The sequence below is a fragment of the Talpa occidentalis genome, unplaced genomic scaffold (assembly GCF_014898055.3).
Source record: "Talpa occidentalis isolate TD23 unplaced genomic scaffold, MPIMG_talOcc4v2.1 talOcc4.12, whole genome shotgun sequence".
Taxonomy (NCBI): domain Eukaryota; kingdom Metazoa; phylum Chordata; class Mammalia; order Eulipotyphla; family Talpidae; genus Talpa; species Talpa occidentalis.
In genome coordinates, this window is record NW_023601212.1 from 77,672,439 (window position 1) to 77,698,597 (window position 26,159).

At 47.2% G+C, this 26,159-nt stretch overlaps 1 protein-coding gene and 1 long non-coding RNA gene across 4 annotated transcripts in view; one reads left to right on the plus strand and one right to left on the minus strand.

The window, feature by feature from the left end:
* The first annotated feature begins 16,365 nt into the window (after positions 1 to 16,365).
* CASTOR2 (cytosolic arginine sensor for mTORC1 subunit 2) overlaps positions 16,366 to 26,159 on the plus strand; it is a 44,479-nt gene continuing 34,685 nt past the window's right edge. The window contains exon 1 of the mRNA XM_054693596.1: positions 16,366 to 16,627. Coding sequence (XP_054549571.1) covers positions 16,515 to 16,627 — 113 coding nt within the window. The 5' untranslated portion in view covers positions 16,366 to 16,514. The remainder of the gene's footprint in view (positions 16,628 to 26,159) is intronic.
* On the minus strand, positions 17,728 to 24,646 carry LOC119241497 (uncharacterized). 3 transcript variants are annotated; one of them, XR_008551208.1, is made up of 6 exons: positions 24,586 to 24,608; positions 23,665 to 23,748; positions 22,720 to 22,861; positions 19,221 to 19,325; positions 18,380 to 18,648; positions 17,728 to 17,932 (listed from the first exon to the last, which is right to left on the minus strand). It is a non-coding gene; the product is annotated as an uncharacterized LOC119241497 (long non-coding RNA). The 3 variants fall into 3 exon arrangements; XR_005124326.2 differs by lacking the exon at positions 23,665 to 23,748 and having other exon boundaries at positions 24,528 to 24,646; XR_008551209.1 differs by lacking the exon at positions 23,665 to 23,748 and having other exon boundaries at positions 24,586 to 24,614.

A 26,159-nucleotide genomic window follows, 5' to 3' on the forward strand; every position in this document is an offset into this window, starting at 1 on the left:
GTTTAAATAAAGCTTATTTATGAAGCCAACAAAAAATAAGCTGTATAAACAAGACTAGTACATCAAAAGGCAAAATAATATAACAAAGTCTATCAAGATGGATACAATGGAATTTTTCCACATGGGTTAGGAATTCTAGAATTATTGGAAAATCTTGAAAATAAAGGAAAAGGGCTCAATTTCTTTATTCCAGTAAAGGAAATAAAGAGAAAAGAGAAAAAGATAGCAAGCAGACTCTTACTATAGCACTTGATGGTGCACTGGTGTTTTTCCACATCCCTTATCTGAAATACCTTATTTGTGTATTTGACCTTTTCTGTCTCCATGACAGCAAGGACCTTACCTGTCTTGTCCACTGTTGAGTACCTGCACCTAAACAGGCAGCAAGTTGGCACTCAAATATTTGTTTAATGAATGAACCAGGCTGCTCAATTCGGTAGCTGCTAGCCACATGCAGCTATTTCCATTTAGATGAATTTAAACTAATTTAATTTTTTTTAACTGGTCATAATTCAAGTGTCCAAGAAGACCAAGGTCACATGGACATGGTGGCCAGCTTGTCTAGGACAGACACTGGACATTTTCATCTCTACAGAAAGTTCTACTGGGCAGCACTACTCTCAGGGATCCAAATATGTGGGTCACAGCAGCAGAAGCCTCCCAGAGTCAGGTGGGGGCAGAAAGATGGTGAAGACAGTTACTAACAGCAGGAACAGGCGCAGCCCTGTCCCTGAGCTCTTCCTGCCCACTGGGGACTGGCGTAGACGTGTTAGAAACATGATCACTGTCCCTCCTGACAACACGCAGGGCAGGTGACATCACCCCTATTAACAGACTGAGTTTTCAGAGGTAGCAGCTGCTAGCAAGTGGCCAAGAGAAAGGTTCAGGGACGGGCAGGAGGGAGAGTGGCATCCGGGCCCAGCCAGGTCAGGCAGCTGTCAGGGAGGAGCAACAGCTCCAGCAGGGCCCTAGAGCACAAAAAGGGACTCTAAGGTAGGAGAATGACTCTGTTTGATAAGGGTCCCACAAAAGTGAATCCCTAGGTCCAGGCCCCCCTCAACCCTGGTACCTGAGGCCATGAGCCCAATGCCAGCCCAGCTGCTGGAGGGGCTGAGGCTGCTGACCCATGCCCCGCCCTGGTAAGAGCTGGGTCCATCACCCCTACCCCAGTGGGGAGGTCTCAGGGCCGAGGAATGCTAGAGATATCAGAATGGCTGGGGTGCCCTGTGACGCCAGGGTGGCCTTGTGTGGGCCATTCCTGGCCTGCTGGCATGCTTCGTAGTTGGTTTGTAAATGCCCTGAGCAGGCAGATTCCTGAGGAAAGAGCAAGGATGGTGGCTGGGTTGCAGGCACTTGTGTCCCTGAAGGTCTCCATCTGAGGTGGGAGTTACCCTGCTCTGAAGAGGAAGCCCCCTGCCTCAAGGTCACGCTCTGGGTTGTCACCCAAAGTAACGGAGGGCTGGAGGGCCAAGTATGAAACAACCACCAAAGGTGCATCCCCAGCCTTCACAGGTAGCAGAGTCGAGCTCTGCCTCCAAGTATGTTCCCCTTCCAAAGGGCTGGGTAGTGGGTTGGGGCTGTCCTCGTAGCAGCCACCGTAGACTGGTAGTAACCTCTGGGCCCTGGGAAGCCAGGCAGAGAGGCAGAGGCCCCTAATGTGCCAGACAAAACGACTGCCAAGGGACTGCAGATCTGCTTGAGGTGTTGCCTGTCTGTTTTTAGAACAAGAACATCACATCCGCAAGAACCAGTGGCCAGAGAAGGAGGAGGGTGCAAAGCCAAAATCACTCCTAGAGCTCCGTGTCTGCTGCCCAGGTGATATCACCCCTATTAACAGACTAGGTGCACGTGTGCCAGCACGGAGAGCTACTCACCCTCCTCAGCTTCTGGAGGCTCCTGCTGTATGCCCAGCATGATCAGGCCCTCTGCACGTGCTCAGCACAGTATTCAGGACAAGAACACAGGCAGGTGGTGTTGCTCCTGCTTTGCAGGTGATGAAACAGGAGCTCCAGCCTCCGGGGCAGGCTGAGAGGGAACTCCAAGCTCCCAGACCCTGCACTTGCAGCACCTTGCTGTAGGCTTTCTCCAGCCTCCACGTCTGCTCTGTCAGAGCAAGGCAGGGCTGAGGAATGAAAGTCCCTCAGGGGCTACCCATTGCCAGTGACAGAGGAGAGCTGGTGCATAAACCCCCCGCAGATGGGACAGCTCCTAGCCCCTACATCCACACAGCCCCCAGACCTCCCTACCAGATTTGGCTCAGCTGCCCACGATGGCAATTTTCCTGCTAACATCTCTCTATTGGCTGTTTCAATCTTGTTGTCTGGCTTTTCCACACCCTACCTGAGTTCCTGGAATGACTTGCACTTGAATCTTGGTCTTGGGGCCTGCTTCATTGGGACCCCAAACTAAGCAGATAGAAAGAAGAAAACCCTAAGAATTGGTAAGGTCACCCCCTCCTCATACCATCTAGAGAAAGGAGGTCCAGGTGTGGGGGAGCCTGGTTCCAGCCAAGTGGAGGTGATTTCCAGACTGGTCATCAGAGTGTGAGTCCCCACAGCAAAGTCTCCAGGGAAGAAAGCTGTCCAAATGCAGACTGGCACCGGTTCTAGTCCAGGTAATCTGTCCAGAGCAGAGCAGAACTTTAGGTGTGGAATTGTGGTCCAATTCTGTGAAAGGGATCTGGGCAGCTGGGCCAGGACTCAGGACAAAGCCAGGACCACAGCGTTCATCCCAGGTGGTCCAGAAACCCAGAAGAGTTGACTCAACACACCCAGCGGATCAGAGGAGCAGCTGATGCTGGGTGGACACAGGTTATGGGGTCCGTAGGACAACTAACACATTCAAAATACCAACCCTGGGAGCCAATCGGAATGACTCAGACCAAGAGCAGGTTGGGGAGGGTTCCACTCAGTAGGGGAGGGTTCCACCTGGACAAGAATAAGACAAGGATTGTTCCCAAACCTTGGACTTCTTCACCACCATCACCCAGCCCACCCCATGCAGTCGGTCACCACCCAGTTTGTGTCCTAAATATCCCTCCATTCATCCCCTCTCCATCCCCACTGCCCCTCCTCTCTCTCGCCCAGACTACACTGGCCCCAGGCAGGGCACACTACTCTGCCCTTGTCCTTTTCCTGACCTCTGCTCCACAAGGCAGCCAGACCATGTGCCAGTGGACTGAGTCTTTTCCTGGCGTAAAAATTTTCAGTAGCTTCCAATTTCCACCCCTCTTTTGCTCTTTGTGGCACAGACCTTCTCATCTTGGGAACTTTATAAACCCTATTGCTCATGCAGGAAGACCCCACTCCCACCCATAAATGACATTCTGTCACCATTCAGAGATCATATCAAAAGTCACTTTCTGATAGAAACCGTCTATGTCCCCGGCACTCAGAGGATCATTCTGTTATCTAAGGGGTCCTCTTGAAAAGAGCACCACGAAAAGGCTACTACACACTAAGGAGCAGTTCAGAAAATTAAGATGGAGAGACTTCACCTTCAGTCTAACAGAAGCTCCAGAAAAAGAAAAGGGAGAGAACAATGCAGAAATAATAAGTAATAAGGCAATCGATGAGAACTTTCCAAAACTAAAGAGCAGTATGAGTCCTCAAATCAAAAAGACACTCCAAGATTAGACCACATAAGTTAAGTCCAAATATGACTCTATCATAATGAAACCATATACAGTCAAGGATAAAGAGGAAATGTTAAACAAATATTGAACATTAAGTGTAACCACCACCAACAACAAAAAAAAATTATCTCAACCTTCCAAGACTATTTAAATATGCTTCATATAGGTAGCTAGTTATAGACAGAGATATATGTGTGCATGTACATATATAGCCAGAAATTAAAAAAAGAGAAAAAAGTAAAAAATATACAATATGGTAAAAATCCAAATATATTATTAATCACAATATTTGTCATTTGACCAATACAGTTAATAAGTAAATCATATATATAAATATAAATATATATATATATTTCCACCCAACAAATTGGGAATACTCATAATTTTATAAGCACATTAAAAAATTCATGAAACTTAATCATGCATTAATTAGGTCATGAACAGAGTTTTGGCAAATTTCAAAAAATATATATTTTATACACACCACATTCTCTGGCTACAATTCAACTAAAATGAGATTCAACAATAAAAAGATTTTTTTTAACTGGAAGCATAAAAGTTTATCCTAAATGCATCATGAATAAAAGAGCAAATTCTATTTAAATTGCATTACAATGTACTTAAATGACTACCAGAGTAACACTTGTACAAGGCAACTGAAATAGCTTTTTAAAGGTAAGTGTGTAGGGGCCTCCCTGGTGGCGCAAGGGGTTAAGACGCAGCCTATGAAGCTATCTGCAGCCTCTGCAGCACGAGTTCAATCCCCGGCTGGCCAGGGAGCAACCCACATGACGAAGCAGACCTCTCCTGTCTCACTCTTGTATGCATAAATAAATAAATCTTTAAAAAAAAAAAATGTAAATGTGTAACCCTATAGTCATGCACTTAAAAAAAAGAAAGATTCAAATAAATGAGTATGTGATCAAATAAGGGAGCTGGAGAAAGGACAGCAGAGCATAAAGTACAAAAGTAGAAATAACACAGATAAATCATAAATAAGCTAGAAAACAATGCGTTAGAAAGGAATTAAAAAACAAATTTATAACAGAGACTGCCTTTGCTCCCGAAATTTCCATTATCTTTTTCCTACAAAGTAATAGAATATTTGTAGGCCCATGGCTACCCCGTAACCTCTGCAGCCATGTGTGAAATAAGAATGTAGGCACAAGTACTGCTGTACTCTCCGGGTGATGCCTTTCAAAGCAAGCGGTATGGCCTCTCTTCCCTTTTCTCTCCTCCAGCTGGCTGCAGTGCAGGCACGAAGTGTTCGTGCTGAGGAGCAACAAGTTAGAAAGAGCTTCAATGACCTCAATGATAGTTCAAACTTTTATGTGAGCTAGTATATTCATACGCTAGGGCTGCCATGTTAAAATACCTGAGACCGGAAAGCTCCAACAGGAGAAATTTATTGTCTCCCATTTCTAGAGGCTGAAAGTCAGCTCAAGGGGTTGGCAGGGCTGGTTTCTCTTGAGGCCTCTCTCCTTGACTTACAGACAGTCCCCTTCTCACAGTGTCTCCCCGTGGTCTTGTCTCTGGGCACACACATGGCTGGCACCTCTCTGTGCATCCAAATATCCTCTCCTTGAAAGGACCCCAGTCAGGTTGGCACATCCCATTGTAAAGGCAATTCCCTTCCAAGAGCCTCATTTCGATTTAATTACTTCTTTAAAGGTCCTATCTCCAAATACAGTCCCATTTACTAGGGAGTTGGGAGAAGACACAGTCAAGCTATTACAGGCAATAATAAATGCATGACTCCTTTAAGTCAATCAGAATTTCAGGCTTCTGTTATAGGTTTTTTTTTTAATTTTATTTTATATATATTTTACATCATTTTTCATTTTTGCACAACGTATGCATTTTCATCTTGGTTATAGTCCCCACACAATTCCCAGCCCCCTTATTTTGACCCTAATCCCTCCTTCCCCCACCCCATAGAGTGTCTCTGGTTCATAGTTGCTTGTTGATTTTCATTTTTACTTTATTGTAATTAGTCTTTTTCCTGGTCCCTTATTTAGGTTTTCTGAATTCCTGCTATGAGTGAGACCATTCGGTATTTTTCTTTTTCTTTCTGTATAGCTTTGAATTTATATCCTCTCCAAATATAAAATCAGGGGCTGGTGTTTTAAAAGAAGAAAGACAAAATTTAAAAGACTACTAACTAGCTTGTGCAAGGAAAAAAAAGGAAGGGTACAAATAAGCAATAATTGTGCAAGTAAACAACATCCATTCTAATAGTAACTGGAATACTAGTAAGTATGTTTAATCAATTCAGAGCTTGTCCTCCACCATCTCGAGTTCAGAGACAAATTTTCCCAAAATGCTAAAAAAACAAAAAAATACAGTTCACAAAAATGTTTCAGAGGATCAAAAGGAATAAAAACTATCTAATTCACTTGATGAGGCCAGTACAAACTTGATAGCAAAGCCAGAGAAGGATAATCCAAAAAAAAGAAATTATACATCCATTATACACTTAGGAACTTGGAATTAAAAATCTTAAATTAAAATCAACCAAATTTAACTTAATAGTGAAAATGTGTATAACAATAGCTCCCGGCGAACTGGGGTTTAACTTGTAGATAATATTAATGATATTATTAAGTAAATCTATTGAATGCCATATTATAGGATTAAAGGTAGAGAGAGCATATGATTGGCTCAGTAGCTGCAAGAAAAGCATTTAATAAAATTCTAAACTCATTCTTATTCTTAAATTTTTAAGACAATCTGCAAACAAAGTATTAGACCTTTAAGTAATAGAGTATTTGCTTAAAACTTACTGCAAATATCATACTCAAGGGTTAATTTTTAGAGGCAACTCAATTAAACCCAGAGCAGTGAGGAAGGTCCTCTTATGCTTTCTTTTAGCATTACAGTAAAGTACCTTATCACTGAAATAAGGCAAGTAAAAGAAATAAAAGGGGTCAAGTAAAAGGAAAATGTGTGTTTAGAGAAAAAATGATTGTCTCTGGAGGAAATCCAATAGATTCTATACACAACTTGTAGCAAGAAAGATAGCTATACATAGATTGACATAGGAAAATAAATAACATTCCTATGTACTAGAATATATTATTTTTTAATTCTATTTAGCATAGTAAAAAAATGTAACAGATTTTAAAAAATTATAGAGTACTTAAATAAACCCAGCAAAAGTTGTGCAAGACCTTTATGGTACAAATTACATATCATTATTAAAAGACTCAAAAGAATATCTGAATAAATAAATTTGTGCCATATTCATGGAAGAAAAGATTCAATATAATAAAAGTGCCAATTCTACCCAAATTTATCTATAAATAGAATTTTCTTAAAAATACTCTTTGGGGAACTTGACAAGATGCTTCTAAAATTTATATAGAAGACTGAGGGACCAAGAATAGTCCTAGACAGATTTATTAGAATAAGATTTATTATGTAATAAGATGGTGTTGTATAGGTGCAAGGAAAGACAAGTAGACCAATAAAATAGGACAGAGTCCAAAAGCATACATAAATCAGTAGGGGAAGAGTGGGCTCTTCAATAAATAGTGTAGTTTTATATGTGGAAAAATGAAATTAGATATCTACATCATACAAAAAGATCACTATTCCAAGTGAGCTAAATATTTAAGTATGAAAAGCAAAGCTTTAAAAATTGGGATTATAAAGTTTTTATTTACAAAATTCTTTTTCTAACAGTCTTCTACCTTAATGTCATTAGCATAAGTCTTATATTTCTTAGTTTTATCTTACCATGTCCTTAGAATATTAATATTCTAAATAACTCATGAATAACTTATGAACAATAGTTCATAACTTACAATATCACTATTGAAAATGGTATAAAATTTCTTTTTAGTTCTTTCTGTTCTTTAAAAAATTTATAGTAAAATATCCTTTATGACCTCAAGGTACAGAAGGATTTTTTTAGAAAGAAAACAAAAAGCATGAACCATCAAGAAAAAAAAGACCAGTAAATTCAATCCCTTTAAAGTTATAAATTTCTTTCAAAATATATTATTAAAATTGTTAGAAGACAATGCACAGACTGAAAAGCTACTTGCTATCCATACAAAGGATTATAATCCAGAAGAGGTTGTGGGGGGAACACTTCATACAAGTCAAGAAGAAAAAGACATATTGCACAACAGAAAGGTAAGAAAAAGCAGACAAAGAATATGGAGGGGCAATTCACAAAAGAGAAAACCCAAATGACTAGCAAGCACGTGATTCAGCCTCACCGGTAATAAGGGAAAATGCAAAACAGAAAAATGATTTACCATTTTACATCCATCAGCGAGAGAGAAGTTAAAGTCTGATAATAGCCATTGTTGATGGAAAAGCAGAAAAATGAAATTCTCAGTTAGTAGTGTCCATTGGCATAAGCCCTTGGAGAACGAAATGAAAATGTTCATTACCTTTGCCCCACCTATTCCTTTTACAATCATAGGTGAACACCCTATAGAGAAATCTCAGTACCTGTGCTCCTACATACATTTACAGACTGTTTCTTGCAACATTGTTTAAAACACAAGACACAGAGTAAATGGCCACCAACAATAACAAGAAAAAAAAAATGGATAAATGAATTAGGGTATAATGTAAAATGCAATATGATGTAGCCATTAAAATGAAAGCTCCAGAGCTAGGTGCATGGTTATTATACACATAGTGCCAACTTGTATTAATCTCAAACATCATTAATGGTGAGAGGGGAAAAAAAACAATTTGCAGAAGGATAAACAGAATGATGCCATATATGAAATGCTTTTTGGTTTAATTTTTTAGTGCTTTATTATAAAATTGCATGCTGTACAATTTGTTTTTCTTACTGTACAGTTCTGTGAATTGTGGCCAGTGCACATAGTTGTGTGGTCACCATCATAATCAAGATATAGAACAGTTCCATCACCCCTAAAATTCCCTGTTGCCCCTTCCTAGGCACCAAATCCCTCCTCCTACTTCCAAATCCTGTAATCATACAGTACATAGCCTTCTGAATCTGGCTTTGTCCACTTAGCATAATGCATTTGAGACTCATCCATGTTATTTGAGTATATCAATGTTTTTTATTGCTGAATTGTATTCCATAGTATGGATGTACCCATAAATGTATCTATTCACTAGTTACAGTACCTTCAGGTTGTTTCCAGTTTAGGGCAATTATGAATAAACCCGCTACAAATATTTGCGGACTGGCTCCTGTGATAATGTAAGTTTTCATTTCTCTGGGTAAATACCTAGGAGCAGCATTGAAGGATCACATGATAAGTGTATTTTCATTTACTGACCACCTGCCACGTGCCAGGCATTGCCCTCTGAGCCATATCACCCCCAGTCGTAACCACAACTCTGCCATATTGGTGTTATCATCCCCATTCTACAGATGACTAAACTGAGGTTTCCAGGGGATAAGTGACTTGCTTAGGGAAGGAACCTCAAGACTGGGACTCACCCTTGGCTGCCTGGGACTCCTAATACCTTCCCCCACCAGATGGGTGGTTCCAGCGGAAGCCGTGACACATGCTGGTACACTCAGCCTCCAAGCCTGGGTTCTGCCTGCCACTTCCTTGGGGGCACAGACAATGCCTGACCTGCTCACTCTGTTTGGGAGTTGAACAGTAAATTAAAGGGCTTCATTATCTCATTTGAGAGTAGAATAAGACACTTTGGAAAGGCTGGCACATTAACTGCAATCAAGTTCCAAAAGGTCCTCCATCGCTGAAAGGATTGTCTCCTGATAAATTGCTCTTTTCACTAATGTGAAACTTAAATCTCAGGAACGCTCTAACAGTGCCCACTGCAAATGTTTCTGCATCTTCACAAAGGAACTTAAAGGACCAGATTCCATCCCAAGAAAGCAAAAGGTCTTGACAATGTCCCCAAAGATGACCTGGATACAGCGACCTCTTCTATGACATGCACAGAAGGAACTCTGGGACTTCCTTGGATCTGGGACCTCTGCACACACACCCCACTCCAGTCATTGCAGTACATCCTAAGTCACTCCTCGAGCCTTGAAGGAATACCACTGCCCATACCATCTGAGTTTGCCCTGCCTGGGTTTATAATCCAAACTTGCCCACACAGTGAGAAGTCCAGCCACAGGCAACAATCCCCAGCCACAGGGGGTACTCCAGGCAACAATCCCAGCTCAGTCCACCCAGGCCCCAGGCAGGGGAGTCAAGAAGCCTAGAGATGACTCCAGCCCCCAGTCTTCCCAGCCATCCCCAGCATTCAAGTCTCTCCACTTGAGGTCTCGACAGATACCATGGAGCAAAGACTCACCAGCACTGTGTGCCCTGTCTGAATTCCCGACTTCTAGAATTCCTGAGTTCATAAAAGAATCATTTACTCCACTAAGTGTGGGCTGTGGAGACCAGGGCTAAGGTTGCTGCCTTCTCTGAAAGTCGGACATCTCTGCAACGATCCACAAACCTGTTGCACCTCCGAGCCTGAGTCGTGCACAGGTCTAATATGCCTGCGCCGCAGGGAAGCTTCCACCCAGTGAGGACAGTATTCAGAACACGGGAATTCGTCAAAACATGTTGAGTGGCCACCCTGGTCAAGCCAAGAAGCTTAGGCTCCATGTGTGGACTGAAGTAGCCTGCGATGGCAATGACCTCTCTCCTCATTTCTACATGTCTCTAGAACCTTCCATGTCAGTCATGGCCTGATTTCACTCTTCTGTTAAGGCAGTGCTTTGCCAACTTGAGCAGGTATCAGCTTTCCCTGTAGGGCTTGTTAAAACAGACACCTGGGGGACCACGCCCAATTTCTGATTCTACAGGTTTGGGATGGAGGTTGAGAGTTAACATTTCTAGCAGGCTCCCAGCTGCTGCTGCTGCTGTTGCTGCTGCCGCCAGACACACTATGGGAACTGGGTGTTGAGGTCTCGCAGTGTTTTTCAACTTGGCAGCATATTTGCAATCAGCTGGGGAATTTGAAGGGAAAAAGAAAAGCCTGACACACCCACCACCAAGTGAATCAAAAGTAGCCAGAGTGAGCACTTCTCAACAGAAGGAGTTGGGAAGAGGTTGTGGAGAGGGGGCAGGGTGGACATCACAGGTGGTTAGCAACAAAGAACAGGAAGGGGGCGGGGGTTCTTAAAATAAGAACTGAGAGGTAAAACCCCTACCAGGCCTTAGGGAGGCAGAGTGAGAAGTCCCTCCTCTCCTGGAGGACTTCTCGGAGTCCAGAGATTTTAAACTTCAGCAGAAAGGGGTTGCTAGAACCACTCTCCCAAATATTGAGACCTGGGGAGCCGATAAGGAACAGAAGCCCAGACTCATCAAAGTAGGATAGCACTGGGGCCTCAGTGTTTTGGCCTCCCTGATCAGTAATTCTCATAGCCCCAAGACCACAGTTTGAGAACCACCCCTCTAGGGCAGCACCATCCAATAAAAACAAAATGCAAACCATATGCAATTCTGAATTTTAAAAAGGAAAAAGAAGCAGATGAAATTGATTTAAATGATATCGTCTATTTAACCCAACATCCAAAATAATATCATTCAGCATGTAATCAATATAAAAATCATTAACGAGATATTTTACATTCTTTTATCCATGCTACTTCTTTGCAAGCCAGAGCGTATTTGTTATTTCTAGTGTATCACTATTCAGACACATTATTTTCATCTCCAGTGCTGGGTCTGCATATAGATTTGTTTCAAAGTTGTGCGACCAATTCACATTGATTTATCAGAGTCCTGGTTTCAAACCTGAAAGTCCCATATCCTGAAAGCCTCCTTGTGTTACGGAGCAGCCCCGATGTAAAAATGGGTTGCCTGGCTGTGGGTCCTCACCCGCGCACTAAAAAGGGACTTATTAATACTCCACTGCTAGGAACAATTTTTAAGATTAAATTGCAATTAATTAAAGTGAAGTAAAATTAAAACTTCAGCTTTTCATGGCACCAGCTACATTTCAAGTGCTCAATAGCATGTGTGGCTAGTGGTTTCCATATCAGAGTGTCAGGCACTAGGACCAGGAAGTCCCTCCCCTTCACGTAAGCCCAGCAGCAGAGGATCTGGGCTTGGTTTTCCTTTTTCTTTTTATTCCCTCTTGCTTCTTGTCTTATCAGATATTTCCTTTCAATTTTGCCTTCTTAGAATTCATCACATTCATAACTGGGATTTTTTTTTTAATTTTATTATGTCCTCCTTTTAATACACTAGCAGTTTTACAGATACTAAAGGACACAGACTTAGCCTGAATTGCACAGTAATCAACATGAGATTACAATAGCACTTTTCTCAGGGTTTTCTTAAGAAAGCTCTGTGGTTTCCTTGTGACCCCTAAAGGGCACTAAGCAGAGGAGTTATGGGGGTGGAACCACAGATTAGAAACTACCCTGGCAACATGAGGAGGATGGAACAGGTGTTAGCAGGCTACTGTGACCATCTAGGTCAGGAGAGAGATGTCCTGACATGGACTCATGGTGAGCAAGATGGGGACAGAAGTGGAATACAGAAGTGTGCAGCACATAAAGTCAGGAAGACCTAGTGATTGCCTAGCTGTGGGGAGGGAGGGAGGCGAGGCAAGAGTTAGTCATCTAGGATGATTCCCATCAATCTCCCCTGCACTCCTGCCCCCTCCACCACCAGGTTGATTTTAGGGTGTTCCAGTTACCTATTGCAATGCCTACTTTTTTTTTTTTTTAATTTATTTATTTATTTATGCAAGCACTGGGTACAGTCAGAAGCGTGGGAGGGCGAGAGAATTCACCAGAGCCAGAGCGGGGAGCAGAGCAGGCAGAAGGACCAAAGTACACTGCTGAGGGGAGCAGCGGGCGGCAGGAGAGGTCTGCACGCCATGTGGGACCCTCCTCCGGTGGCCGGGGAGCAGCCGGGGATCGAACCGGCGCTGCAGAGGCTGCGGGCAGCTTCGCAACCCAGCGCTCAACCGCTGCGCCACTGGGGAGGCCCTGCAATGCCTACTTTTAATTATCTCTCATGGTTCTAGAGGCTGAGTAGGTTCAGAAGAATGGTTCTTGCTCAGTCTCTCATGAGTTTGTATCAGAGGAAGCCTAGGTCTGGAGTCATCTTGAAGGCTTTCTCACCAACTTCCTGCCTGGGTGAGGCTGTCAGCTGGAACCTCACCTGGAGCTGCAGGGAATACTGTTATGAACTAAATGTGTCCATGCCGCCAAATTTCATGTGTTGAAGCCCTAATTCCAGTATCTCAGAATGGGACTATTTGGAGGGTCTTTAAAGAGGGAAGTAAGTTAAACTAAGGTCATTAGGATGGACTCTAATTCAATAGGACTGGTGCCCTAATAAGAAGAGATTAGGGCACAGACATACACAGAGAGAAGACCATACAAAAAAATATAGGGGGAAGACCACCATCTACAAGCCAAGAAGAGAAGGCCTCAGAAGAAAAAAAATCCCACCAACACCTTGATCTTGAAACTCTAGGCCCCAGAATTGCAAGACAATGAATTTCTGTTAAGCCCCCCAGTTTGCAGTACTTTGTAACACAGTCCAAGCAAACCAATGCGAGAGCCTAACTGTGGTCTGTCCACGTGGCCCATGCCCCCTCACAGCACTGCTGATGGGGTCAAGAGTATCACAGAAGAACCAGGAGGAAGCGGTATCACCTGTTATGAGCTGGCTTCAGAAGTCATATATCTTCTTTTTCTTTTTTGCTTTAGTCACAGTCTGCTCAAGTGAGGGAACATGGACCTACCTCCTAACAGGATAATTGTCAATGTCATGTTGTGAGATGAGCATACAGAATGGAATGGAAGATCTTGCTGTGGCCATTTGGAAAATACATGTCATACCCCCCGAGCTGGTAACTTGAGAGTTTGGGAATGGTGTCATTAACCATGAGTTGGATTGCAGAAGGAAGAGGAGGTCTGAGGTGGCTTAGATGATGAAGTAAGGTTTGAACAGGTTGGATCAGCCAAGCCAACCAATATGAGTTATAGGTGTGAATCAGAACATGTTCTGAGCTGGAACTATCCATGTGGAAGCCAGCAACTAGAAACACCCATAGAGTGAGAGAAGAGGAAGTCTAAGGAACGTGTCTGCTTCGTGAATTGCTGTATAACAAACCACTCCAAATTTTAGTGGCTAAAAACAATGATTTATAATTTTCCATGTTTGTATAGGTTGGGTAGTTCCTCCTCTGCGTTCACCTGGCTTGCTCATGTGGCTGCATTCAGCTGGACAGTGAGCTGGAAGATCCAAAATGGGTTCATTCACATATCTGGGGGTTGGTGCCAGCTGTTGTCAGGGGACTGAGCTCAGCTGGCACAGTTGGAACATTTGCACCTCTCTCTCCAGGTAGTCTTTCACATGGGCTTCTTTACGGCCTGATGGTCTCAGGGCAGCATTCCAAGAGAGCAAGTCCCAAGCACAGGACTTGGCAAGTACACTTGATATAACTTCATTGGTCAAAGAAAGTTTCATGACCAAGCCCAAAGTCAACATGAAAGGTCATCCTAGGAGACATTCACTAGCAGCCATTCACTGTAGTAATAGTAACTAGAGGAGGGAACAGCACATAGGCTTCACTCCTTTCAGGTATGAGCAGAGAAGAAACCATAGACGAAGCCCAGAGGACCAGAGAGGGCAGTGCTAAGGAATCAAGAGGGGAGGGAATGCCACTGGGAAAGTGTCAACTAGCACTTGCAGGACCTTGACAGTGAAAGCCTCTTTAAATGTGGCAGCTGAAGGGTCTCTTTTGCCTCATTCTAGTCCCAGTCTGAACCCAGGCTCTGGATTTAGCAACCCAGAAGTCACTTTCTCTAAAATCCCAACAGTGAGTTCAGTAGTCAGTTTCATTAAAATCTCAACGCACCAAATACAACATAACGAACACAATTCTGCAAGTCAAACTGGACACTTTATAAGGGTCTGGCTTCATTAAATAGAAAGCTCACAGTGTTTTCAAATGTTTTTAACCAAAACCCACCGGAAGACTTTCATATCAAGATCCAGTACATGCATGCAGACACATACATGCATGCATGCACATGAGTACACACATGACCCAAGATTAACGTTTCCTGAGACACGGAAAAGGTAACAGTAAGCTGCCCTTACTATGGGCAAACTCTGTGCCAGTTTCTATTTTTAAAAAAATGTTAAAGCTAGTCATGTCCCGCTAAATTAGTTTCATGGACCATGGCCAGCAGACTGAAAAATACTGACTTAGGTCATCTAGAGCAGAAGTCAGAAAACTGGCTGAAACTTGTCATTAGCCTTGTTTGATTTCACCTGTTGGTTGTTTTTTATAAATTGAGTTTTATGCCTGCAGGCATGCCTCCCTTCTCCAATACCGTTTCTGGCTATCTGATACCCAGCTGCTTCACACATCTATGTTACTTGCCTGGCTCCTGGATGCATTTCTGTTTGGGCCTTCTAGATTTCTAGATTCTAAAGGAATAGATCTATGCAAGTATGCTTTCCATATACTGTGTCTCACAGGGATCATAGCAGGAAACAGCACAAAATAACTGCCTTCACCGAGTTGAGTTTCTCTAAGAAACAGGGTAAAAAATAGAAAAAAAAAATCGTTATCAGAGGGTGATGAATTCTTTGGAGAAAGTAAGATGGGAACAGACATGCTCTAAGAGATACCGGAGTGTATGCTTCACACCCCTTTCTGGAAATAAGAGAACCTAAGATATCCCTACCTAACAGGGCTGAAAAAGAATGTGGGAGAGCACAGCCAAAATTTCCTCAAAAACGCCTGTCCCAGCAGGTAGATCTGACCCATCTCGTCCCCAAATTACTCTGTCAAAGGGCAAAGCACCAATAACCTAGAAACTTTCAAAGCCAATCAGCCATTAAGAAGGAACCTGAACGTTATGGGACAAGGTCACTGGCACATGGGTCCGAGAGTGAGAAGCCCTGATGTATGGAAGGCTTCTCCCTAATTCATTCGGTCCCCATCACCCCCTCTCCCGAGGGATAACCGGCCACCTCATTAGCTCTGCACACATGACCCTTCTTGACCCGACTCCTGGTTACTGCGCCTGCCTTATCTCTTGCCTCTCCTCCCTCACATTTTCCGCTCCAACAAAGCCAAACACAGCACCGTGGGGGCTTTCACGCTTCTGTGCCTTTGGACATGCTGTTCCTCTGTTCCTTCTGCCTGGAAGGCCCCTAGTCTCCCACCTCGCGCGCCCCCCGCCCCCCTTCATCAGGCGACCTCCCATTCCTCCTTCAGAACCCAGTCGGGATGTCCCCCCTCTAGAAAACCTCTAGACCCCTGGGCCTCATCATCTCTGTCCCCCGCACCCCGCTCTGTTTGGCTTCTCGCCACTACAATTACCAGTATCTCCAAGTCTCCCCCATCCCGGACTGGGGCCTCCTCCAGGACCGGTATTACTGACTCGCTTTACCCCACAAAGTGCCTAGTCCCGAGTCCTGCGGGCCCGACCCTGCACCTCGGCTCGGGCTGGCTTGAAACGGCCCCCGCTTCTACCCTGTGGCCCCCCGGTGTCCCTACGGGACCCGCGTCCCGGCGTTTCCCGAGCACCGAGCCGGCCCCCGGCGCAGCCCCTGACATCAGCAGCCGGCGGCGCCCGGCGCAGCGCGACTACAACTCCCGGCACGCCCCGCGGCGGCCGCGCATGCTCAGCCGGCCGAGGTTTGAGTGGCAAGTTGTTTGTTACAAGCGAACACCAGCTGCTCTCCGCGCCGGGCGCCGCGAGCCGCTGCTCCGCCAGCGCTGCCGCCCTCGCCCGCCGCCAGCCCGCCGCCCGCGGCCCCTCGCGACTTGGCGGGCCTCCCCTTTGTCAGCCCCGGCCCGCCCGGCGCCGAGCTCCCGGTCCCCCGGCCGGCCGCCCGCGGCGCTCGGTGCCGGCTGGGCGCGCAGGGGGCGGGGGCCGCGGCTCGCCCCCCGCCGATGAGCCGCCGCGGCGCGCGGGCGGACGATGGAACTCCACATCCTGGAGCACCGGCTGCAAGTTGCCAGCGTCGCCAAGGAGAGTATCCCGCTCTTCACCTACGGCCTCATCAAACTTGCCTTCCTGTCCTCCAAGACCAGGTGAGCGCGCGGGGACGCGACGCCGGCCGGGGAGAGACAAAGAGGCGCGCCCGGGCGGCCGTCCCCGCCGCCGCGGCTCGGAAAACAACTTCGAGCTCCCGGGAGCGCCCCCGCCCCACCGGCCAGCGCCGCCGCTCGCCTTGTTTATGACAAAGCCAGCCAGCCTGCCTCCGAGCGAGCGGGGTTCTTCCATCGCGACCCCCCGAGGCACCCCCCGCCGCTGTCTCCCCCATGTCAGCCGCCTCCCTCCCATCTCCTCCCCGAAACCCCGAGGACCAGAGAGGCTGCGGTGATGAGCCTGTGAATGAATGAACGAACGAATGAATGAATGAAAAACAGGTGTGGGGACGCGGCAGTGGAAAAACAAACTAGCACCCCCCATCCCCCATCCCCTCGGTTGGGCCGGCCCCCGTCGCCGGGGCGGGGGGAGGGATTCTGCTGAGCGCGGCTCCCCAGAGCCGAAAATCATAAAATCATTAGTGGATGTTTATCTCAAGGTGCCTGTGAGGACTGCGAACGGCAGCGGGGGGAGCTGGGGGAGGGCAGGAGGGGGCTGCGGGTGAGGCGCTAGGTGGTTCTTTCTCCCAGGGTCTGGGAAGGTGGGGGGGGGCGGTGTTTTGCCGAACCGTGGAAGGGGGAGGAGCAGGCATGTTTATGGCTCTGCCTTGAGGCTGGGCTTGGATGCTGCAGGGGGAAAAATAGTTGAAGGCCTTGGGAGGTTAAAAAAAAAAAAGAGAAAGAAAGAAAAACCAAGTTGGATTTTCCACTGCCAGGTCAGGATCTGACTTTGTGAGCCCCGGTGGGTGCATGGATTAGGGTGTTTTTTTGTCTTAGCAGCCCTAGCCCAGTGGAGTGTGAGTAGGAGCTGGCCGCTGTAACTTAAATCCCTTGTTTGTCCACCATTGTGACTGTGGGAAGGGATGATGAAGTTGTTGCTGGTTGGGTTCTTCGCGGGGAGATTATCCGTGGCTGCAAAATGAATGAATAAATTACAGGTCAAGGTTAACGTCCAACGCCCCCTCCCCCCAGCTGCCCCCCTTAGGCGCTGAACCCCAGAGAGCTCCAGGGATGCAGGGAAATCATTCAATCCTAGCCGCTTATCTGCCTGTTAAAGTTCTTGCCTGGAAATCTCACTTTGATGTGTGTGTCTGAGCCGGGAGCTCAGTCCCGCCATTGTTTGCGAGATGGAGCGAAATCTGCCGGTGGCATCTTGTTTACTTTCTTCTCCGGCTGCTGATCTGCTGATCGGTGGGGTATGGAGAGTTGAAGTCCTCCCCTGGCGCCCCAGCCTTGCCTCTTTGATTGCTAAGGCAATTATTAAACAGATCATTTGAAAACAAAAGCCACCAGTTCAGATTCCCCACCTACCCCTACCCACCACAAAGCCCCCTCTGACTGTTGACCCCCTCCCATTCCTCAATCTGCCTGCCCTCTGCCCCCCACCCCCTTGCCAGTCTTGAGGTTCCAGGACTGGAAGTTAAGAGAAAACCCCCTTGTTTTTCCAACCCTTGGCCCTGGTTCCCAGGCAGCCCCCCTAGCTGGCCACCATTCAAAGGGGATGATGACTCAGGCTGCGGCTGTGCTGGGCCTGGGTGTTAAGAGGAGGGGACACTGGGGGCTTCTTTGAAAGGCAGCAAAGGGTGGACTCCCTCTGCCCCTATCCCTTTTGTGTAGGGACGGACCCCCCCACCTTAGAGTCCAATTTGGAGGACTTAAGATAGGCATTGGGGCCTGCCTTGTGACAGGGAATACCTGCCCCTCAATGGGTCCTCTTTTCCCTCCTGCAGGAGGTAGCTGGTCTGAGATCCAGGTGACCAGTCCAGTCTCAAGATGACTCAGAGGTCAAAGGTTATCTCCGTGTCTCCTGGGTCTGACTGCAGAAGGTGCTGAGCACATTTGTCATATGGCTGCCTCCCGGTGCTCACTCAGGGGCCAAGATACCAGCTTTGGGTGGTTATGGCCTCCTGTTGCCTCAGTGGCCATGCAGGTCCCTTTCTTTCTCCGGCTGTCACTATGTCTGGCTGTAAAATGAAGACAGCAACTCTCGGCCCACTGGTTTTCATGAAACTGCTCTGTGTGTCTCACATGGGGTGATTGTGGAAAATGGCTTTTTAGCAAGTGGAAAGGGTCCCAGCCCGGGGTGTGGCTCTCTTGAAGCTATTTGCAATACTCCCTTATCCAGGTAGAACTTTTGGTCCTTTTTGATTCTTCCAGTATACCTGCCCCCAAGTGGTGGCCCATAGCCTCCTGTTTTCTCCACTCCACCCCCTCCAACTTCAGCAGAGCCTCAACTAGTGTCTCAACCCCCAAGGATCTGTGCTCCTGTGGACAGTTTTTTAGTCACCCCCTATAGGGTCAGATCCTTAGCATGGTATTTTGAGGCCTTTTGGGATCTGCACTCAGAATCCTCAGATCCCTGCTACTTTCTGGCTAATACTCTAGGGTCCCCCAAACACTTCATCCCTCCTTCCACACCTCTGTGCTTGGTTCTTGCACATCTTCCATCTCTGCCTGGACCCTCCACCAAGTTTTCTGAACACCCTCTTCACTCCACCCCCAGCAGACTTAGTCATATCCTCCCTCTCCTGTCTACCTGGGGTTAGAGGCTTGGGGAGGGGGTGGCATGAGTCTCCACTCTGTGATAGTGCAGCTGGCTCTACGAGATGCTAACATAACCTCCCTCTTTGAAGTCCAGAATCTGGTGAGAGAGAAGAAAAGAGGTTATCACAATACAACAGGGTGCAGTCAGGAACGGGGGACTTCTGGGGAAGCCTAGGAAGCTTCCTGCAGGAGGTGGCACTGGATCTTAGGGCCTTAAAATAGGAATTAGGGGGGCCCCCTGCAAGGGGTTAAGTCTCAGCACTATGAAGCAATCCGCAGCCACTGCAGCACAATTTCAATTCCTGCCAGGGAGGTGACCCACATGGTGCAGCAGACCTCTCCTATCTCACCCGCTGCTCCCCTCAGCAGTGTATTTCAGTAGATTCACCTGTTCTGCTCCCCACTCTTGTCTCTGGTGAATCCTCCCACCCCCACCCGACCCTCCACACCTCTGGCCTTCACCGCATAGATTAATGAATATGCATAGATAAATGAATGCATAGATAAATGAATCTTAAAAAAATAATAAAATAAAATAGGAATTAGCTCAGTGGTAAAGGGGATTCTCCTCCCCAGATCCTGTACATAGGCTGGTACACCTCTGCGAATTAGGTATTATTCCTGCTTTACAGAGAAATCAGAGGCCCAAAGGCTAGGTAACTTGCTCAAGGTCACACAGTAAGTGATAGATAATCTGCATCTTTCTGTTTTAAGCACAGAACTTTGCTATTACAGGTTGCGAATGATGCCTGCATCCAACAGTTATGTCCAGAATCTTTCTGGTTGCAACATTCTGTGTTCTGAAAACTTTAGGAGCACAGCATGGAAACTCTAAGTGTTCTGTTTTCCTTCTACCCACCTTTGCTTCCACCAGGAATGCTTGTCCCTCATCACCTCTCTAGACTTTCGACTTCTCACAGCCCAGCGCAGAGGCTCCCTCCCCTGAACCTTTCATCACATCCCAACTTCTGTCTATTACAGCATATTGTTTGCTTGTCTTGTTCTCCCACCTACGTTACTAACTACTCTCAGGAAGCTTTTTTGCATCTTCTTACTCCCCACCACCCCTATGGTACCAGAGATAATAAGTGCTGCCATTTATTTCACCATCTATTATAAAGAGGTGAAGATACTAAATAGGTTTGGAGATGTAAAATGGCTTATTCAAGGTCACACAGCTGGGAGGAAACAGAATTGGGATTTGAACCAGATCCCTTCTCCACAGTGCTTAGCACTCTGCTTTGTCGGCAGAGTGTAGTGACTTAGTAACTGCCTGTTTGATGGATGTCCAACTCATGCACAGAGTGACCCAGATTTCAGATAGTCTCTTATGAGTGCCCTGAGGGCTGGAAGAGACAGGCAGAATCACACCTGGAGCAGCAAGGCCCAGCACCTCTGCCCTTTGTCTTTCTTGTTCTTCAGGGCTTGGCTGGAATAGGGGGGCCTGAAGACTCAGTGCACTTATTCCAGGCACAGCCGAAGGGCTAGACCCTGGGAGAGCAAATCAAAGTTAGCCACAGCGTTTTCTGTCCATCCTGTGCTAAACCTGAAGTTCTGTGACCTGGCTTAGGGCCATCTGTGGCCCACCCACCTCTCTCCAGCCTTATCTTTCATGGCCCCCAGCTACAAAGATTAATTCTAAAACTCTCATGCTTGCATGCCTCTTCCCCCCACACCCTAGGGTGTCTCCAACCTCAGTCCTTTGTTTTGTCTGCCTGGAATGTTACCCCTTGCCCTACCCCTTTATCCTCCTGCTTGTTCTTTTAGATTCCATTTTAACCCCATCTCCAGGAAGTCTTCCCTGAATGCACAGCTGAGCTCAGACCCATCCTTCTGCTACGTTGGACTTAATCTCAAGAAGATGAAGTGTGACCTGCGAATAGCAGCTGCTTTGGCCAAATAACCAAAGCCATCACTTAGCTAGCCTGCGCAGGAGAAGTTTGAACTTTGGGTGGTAAGACTTTGTGCCTACCTGCTTCAGGCTTGGTTAAGGCTTGATGATGCCATCGAGGAGCCTGGTCTTCGGGTCTTTTTATGTGGCCACCTTTGGCTTGACGGTGGGGCTCACTGTGTAATGGGGGTTGGGTGGTGCCTTCTAATCAGGAGGAAACCCAGTGAAGGGAAAAGACTTGCCACCAGGTTGTCTCTGAGAAACCTTCCCAGGAAACACCCCCTCCTATATGGACCTCCTCATCTGATTGAGCAGAACTGAGCATGCCTCCACCAATCACTGGCACAGGGAATGAGACCACCACAGACCAGTCAAGGCTCACCACTGCAGCCTGGATCATCATGAACCAGTCAGGATTCACAGATACGGCTGGGGCCTGCCCCCTCAGGTCTGTGGCCACTGGGAGCTGCAAGGCTCGTGGCTGCGGGTTGAGGGCCTGGCAGTGTGTGCCTGGTGGTAGTACAGAGCACAGGTTTCAGCAGGGTCAGGGCCAGCTAGCCAGATCCCATGTAGATCTGGGAGCTACACAACCCAGCCACTCTGTGGGCTCTTAGTGGTGGTATGGGGGAAGAAACCTTTGTGCTTCTCACACCCCAGTCAGCTTCCAGGCAGGTCAATCATGGGACTGAGAACTTCCATCACACCAGGCACACACTGCCAGGCCCTCAACCCGCAGCCACGAGCCTTGCAGCTCCCAGTGGCCACAGACCTGAGGGGGCAGGCCTGGCAGTGTGTGCCTGGTGTGATGGAAGTTCTCAGTCCCTGCTGAAACCTGTGCTCTGTACTACCAGGACATCCTCAGACCTTATAGTGGCCTGGACCACCCCTGTACAATCAGGCAAGGCTGAGAGGGTCTCAGCACCCTGGAAACTAGTTGGGGGACTGAGGATGTTCAGCCCAGCTGGGCAAAGGGTCTGATCACGTATTCTAGTGCAACTTTTCTGGGACTTGGATTTGTTCTCCGTGACCCTATAAGGCAAAGCTGGGAACAATTACTAAGTATACAGTAAAAATCAATGATGACAGCCACACTAGCCTACACTTCTAAAGCGTTTACTACACTCCGGGCATTGTTCCAAGCACTGTGCTTCTATTAGCTCATTTAATCCTCACAGAAACCCTCTAAAGTTGAGGGTGTGTTGCCCCCGCTTTACAGATAAGGAAAGTGAAGAACTTAAGCACCCAAGTGGCAGGATTTGAACCCTGGCCATAGAACCCTGGCTTGTCTGCATGACCATCAGCCAAGCCTAAAAGCACACTGGTTTGGATTTCCTATCACTTAGCAGAAAGGCCACAGCAGTGGCACCTGGGCAAGGTCCTTAGCTTGAACTGTGTTCATGGGGCAGGAAGTTGCAACACTCTGGCCACGAAATGCTCACATCTCATGTGATTGGCCAGAAAACACACAGGTGAGTAAGCAGGGAGCATTTGCTCCCTGAAACCCCCATACCCACCTACACCAGATCTGCTGTCTGCAGGTCTTCTCATTCATTTGGGCCTGCACTCATTCATTGGTGCTGCTGCCTGTGGAAACTCTTACCAGCAAGCCAGAATGAGCGCTGAAGACTGAAGAGGCATTTGCAGGAGAAAAGCTTAAAATTGCAAAAATCCAAAGTCTTCATAGTTCTCCAAAGTGCATTGGTCTGGGGCCTCCATTCGATTGCAATCCAGGGAAAGACAGACTGGCAGGGAGTTAGACCGTGGGATAGCACCATCCATGAACACCAACATGGCTACATCCTGGCCGTGTGACCTTGGGCAAGTTACTTGACCTTTGTATTGTAAGTTTCTTACCACTAAAGCAGGGACCGTGCTCATGCCTACTGCCTGGGCTATTGTGAGGAATACAGGAGACACTTTGCATTCTCCTGGTCCTCTGTGAGCTCCAGTTAAGTGTTCACTGAGAGAGAAAATGCCCTGGTTGAGTTGGTAAAGCCAGTCTGTGGGAGCAGAGTTTGAAAAGCCCATGGTTTTAAGGCTCCTTACACACAATACAGTTACTCTGATTTTAGGAAGTAAAGATTCTGTCACTGCCTTCTGGAAACCCAGCTCAGGACTCTGGTCATTTAAGGACCTCTGAAAGGGGCAGCCTAGGACCCCAGAGATGCAAGTGAGTAAGGCTTCCTGGAGGAGGTGGCAGCATTTGAACTGAGTCTGGAGGTAGCGGTGCCAAAGTGGGCAGAGAGCAGGAGAGGGTGGGCACAAATGGGGAGCTGTACAGGTAAAAAGGGTACAGGATGAGCCCCAGAATAATTTCTCATCTCACCCCTCCCCCAGGGTAACCGTGACCTGCTGCTGCCCCCAAGGAAGGGCCTGGCTCTACGCCAGCTCCTAAGCACCAAGTATGGAAGCCCAGGGCTGTTCTTGGCCTGCCCCACATCCAACTGCTCAGCATGGCCCACCCCTCCTTGCCTGTGCCCACTGCCCCTGCTACATTCCCAGTCCCCCTCATCTCTTCCTTCAGTTATCCATGCAGGTTCCCTACCTTCCGTCTGCCTCCAAGGCAGTGCCTTCCGGGGTTAGCACAGCCCAAGCCCACTGGGCAGGAGAAATAGCTAAAGCCTGGAGGCTGGAAAGAGAAGGGTGTGCAGAGTGCCAGATGTGACCTGAGGCTGGTGTGACCACAGCCTGGGTTTGATGCACACTGGTGTGTTTATTTGTGCAGAAGCCCAGCAGCATGCACCAGCTATGGGGAGTGGGAGGGGGCATGGGAAACACAAAAGACGCTTGTGTCCAGAAGGAAGGAAAGGTGTGTTCCCACCAGAGTGAGAAGCCCCAAGGCCCAGAGGGAGGGGACAGCTGGTAGTACAAGGGCTGAGTGGGGGCCACATGGCCACATTAGAGACTAGAGACTGGTGCAGGGGGCGGTGGCATGGTTCCCTCTGCATCCCTCACCACATTCCTGCCTCGCGCAGCACCCTGCTCAGACTGCCCTCCTGCTTAGACTGCCCCCTGCTCAGACTGTTCCTTGATCTGACTTCTGTTCTCTCAGGGCTCATCCATCTCTACACCACACTTGCCCTATTTTTAGAGTAACTGGTAGTTTTTAAATATCCCAAATTCTTTCTTTGATGCGTCCCTTTAAAAGCTAGAGCTTCCCCCTCCTTTAAATGGGAACTTGGGAGGGGGTCTTCATTTTACTCCTTTCTTCTAGGGAGTAAAATATGACAGATGCAATGCCTTGAGTGTTGAAGGCTAAGACATAGCTTCTGCCTGTGTGCTTTCTCTCTCTCTTCAAGGCTAAGGCATAGCTTCTGCCTGTGTTCTCTCTCTCTCTCTCTCTCTCTCTCTCTCTCTCTCTCTCTCACACACACACACACACACACACACACACACACCCTTCCTTACTCTGGGAAGCCAGCTGCCATGTTGTGAGGCTGTCAAGCAGCCCTGTGGAGATACCCACAATGGAAAGGGACTGAGTGAGGCCTCCTGCCAACAGCCAGCCCAGTGAATGAGCCACCTTGAAACCAGATCTCCCTACCCCAGGCAGCCCCACCCCGTGCATCTTGACTATGACCTCATAAGAGATCCTGAGCCAGAAATGCCCAATTCAGCTGTGCCCAAATGCTTAACCCATAGGAACTAAGAAATACAAACTACTAAGTTTTGGGGTAAGGTCTTATGCAATGGATAACTAATATAGTCAGTGACTATGTCATTTATCATCCAGATGGGGATACTTGAGAATAAGAGATAGCACAAGAAGTAATAACCCCAAATAACAGAAAACCAGAATATGTGAGCTCCTTAGCTTTAGTCCAACTGCAGCTTTTGAAAGTCCTTAAAGCTAGAGCATCACCTCCTCCAGGAAGCCACCCTGGGTTTTGGTGGGTGATTTCCTGAGATTACCTATGCTTCCGGGTGTAGGTTGGGAGGGTTCATCCTTACCCCAAGTGCATGTCCAGACCTCAGAACCAGATCAAGAGTGATAGCTGTAGAGTACTGAATTGCTTTCTTCTGGGTCTGTACAGGCCTGGCAAGTTTTTTGTTTTCTTTTCTTTGCTCATAACAGACCTCTGGTATGAGGAACCACCCTAAGTAAAATTGCTGAGTCCCAATGTGCTGGAGTTCTACCAAGGCCAGTGGGTGGGTCCTCCACAGTGGCCTGGTGCTACTCCTGGCACAGGCTGACAGGCCCACTGAGATCTCCAGCAGCTGATGGTTCATTCAAACCTTTAGCCACTTGATTTATTGCAAGTATATTAAATAAAACTTCTGAAAGGAAACTCAGCTCCAGATGCCTCACACTTGTCTTGCCATGAATACAGGCAGGCATGCAATGCTGGGATATCTTATGAGAAACGCATCATTAGGTGATTTTGTCATCATGCAAACATCATGGGGTGCAATTCCACAAACCTGGATGGTATAGCTACCACCCACCTAAGCTACACTGAGGGGCCGCCATCATCTGTCGTTGGCCAGAACGTGGCTGTGCAGCACGTGGCTGTGGCACATGCTGGACTTTTTCTGACCTCCAAGTTCTGTGCTTAAAAACTTGGGGTCTTACCTGTCCACCCCTATTCATAGCAGTGTTATAACAGTTAAAAAGGTGGAAGCAACTCTTGTGTTTTGCCAGATTGGACAGCAAAATGGGGTGCATGCAGCCAGAATATGATCAGGATAAAAAGGAAAGTCATTCATGACACAACATGGATGAACCTTGAGGACATTATGCTTCTATGAAATAAGCCAGTCACCATATGATTCCACTTAGCTGAGGTACCTAGAGTCGTCATATTCACAGAGAAAACAGAGTGGAGGGCACGCACCAATGGGAGGTTGTGGGTTCATGGGAGTGGGGGGCACGCACCAGTGGGAGGTTGTGGGTTCAGTATAGTTTCGGTTTTGCAAGATAGGAGGGGTCCTCGAGATGGAGGGTGCAACAGCGTGACTGCTTAACACCACGGAATTGTACACTTAGAAATGCTTATGGTGGTAAATTTTATATTTTGCATATTTTACAAAAATCCTAGT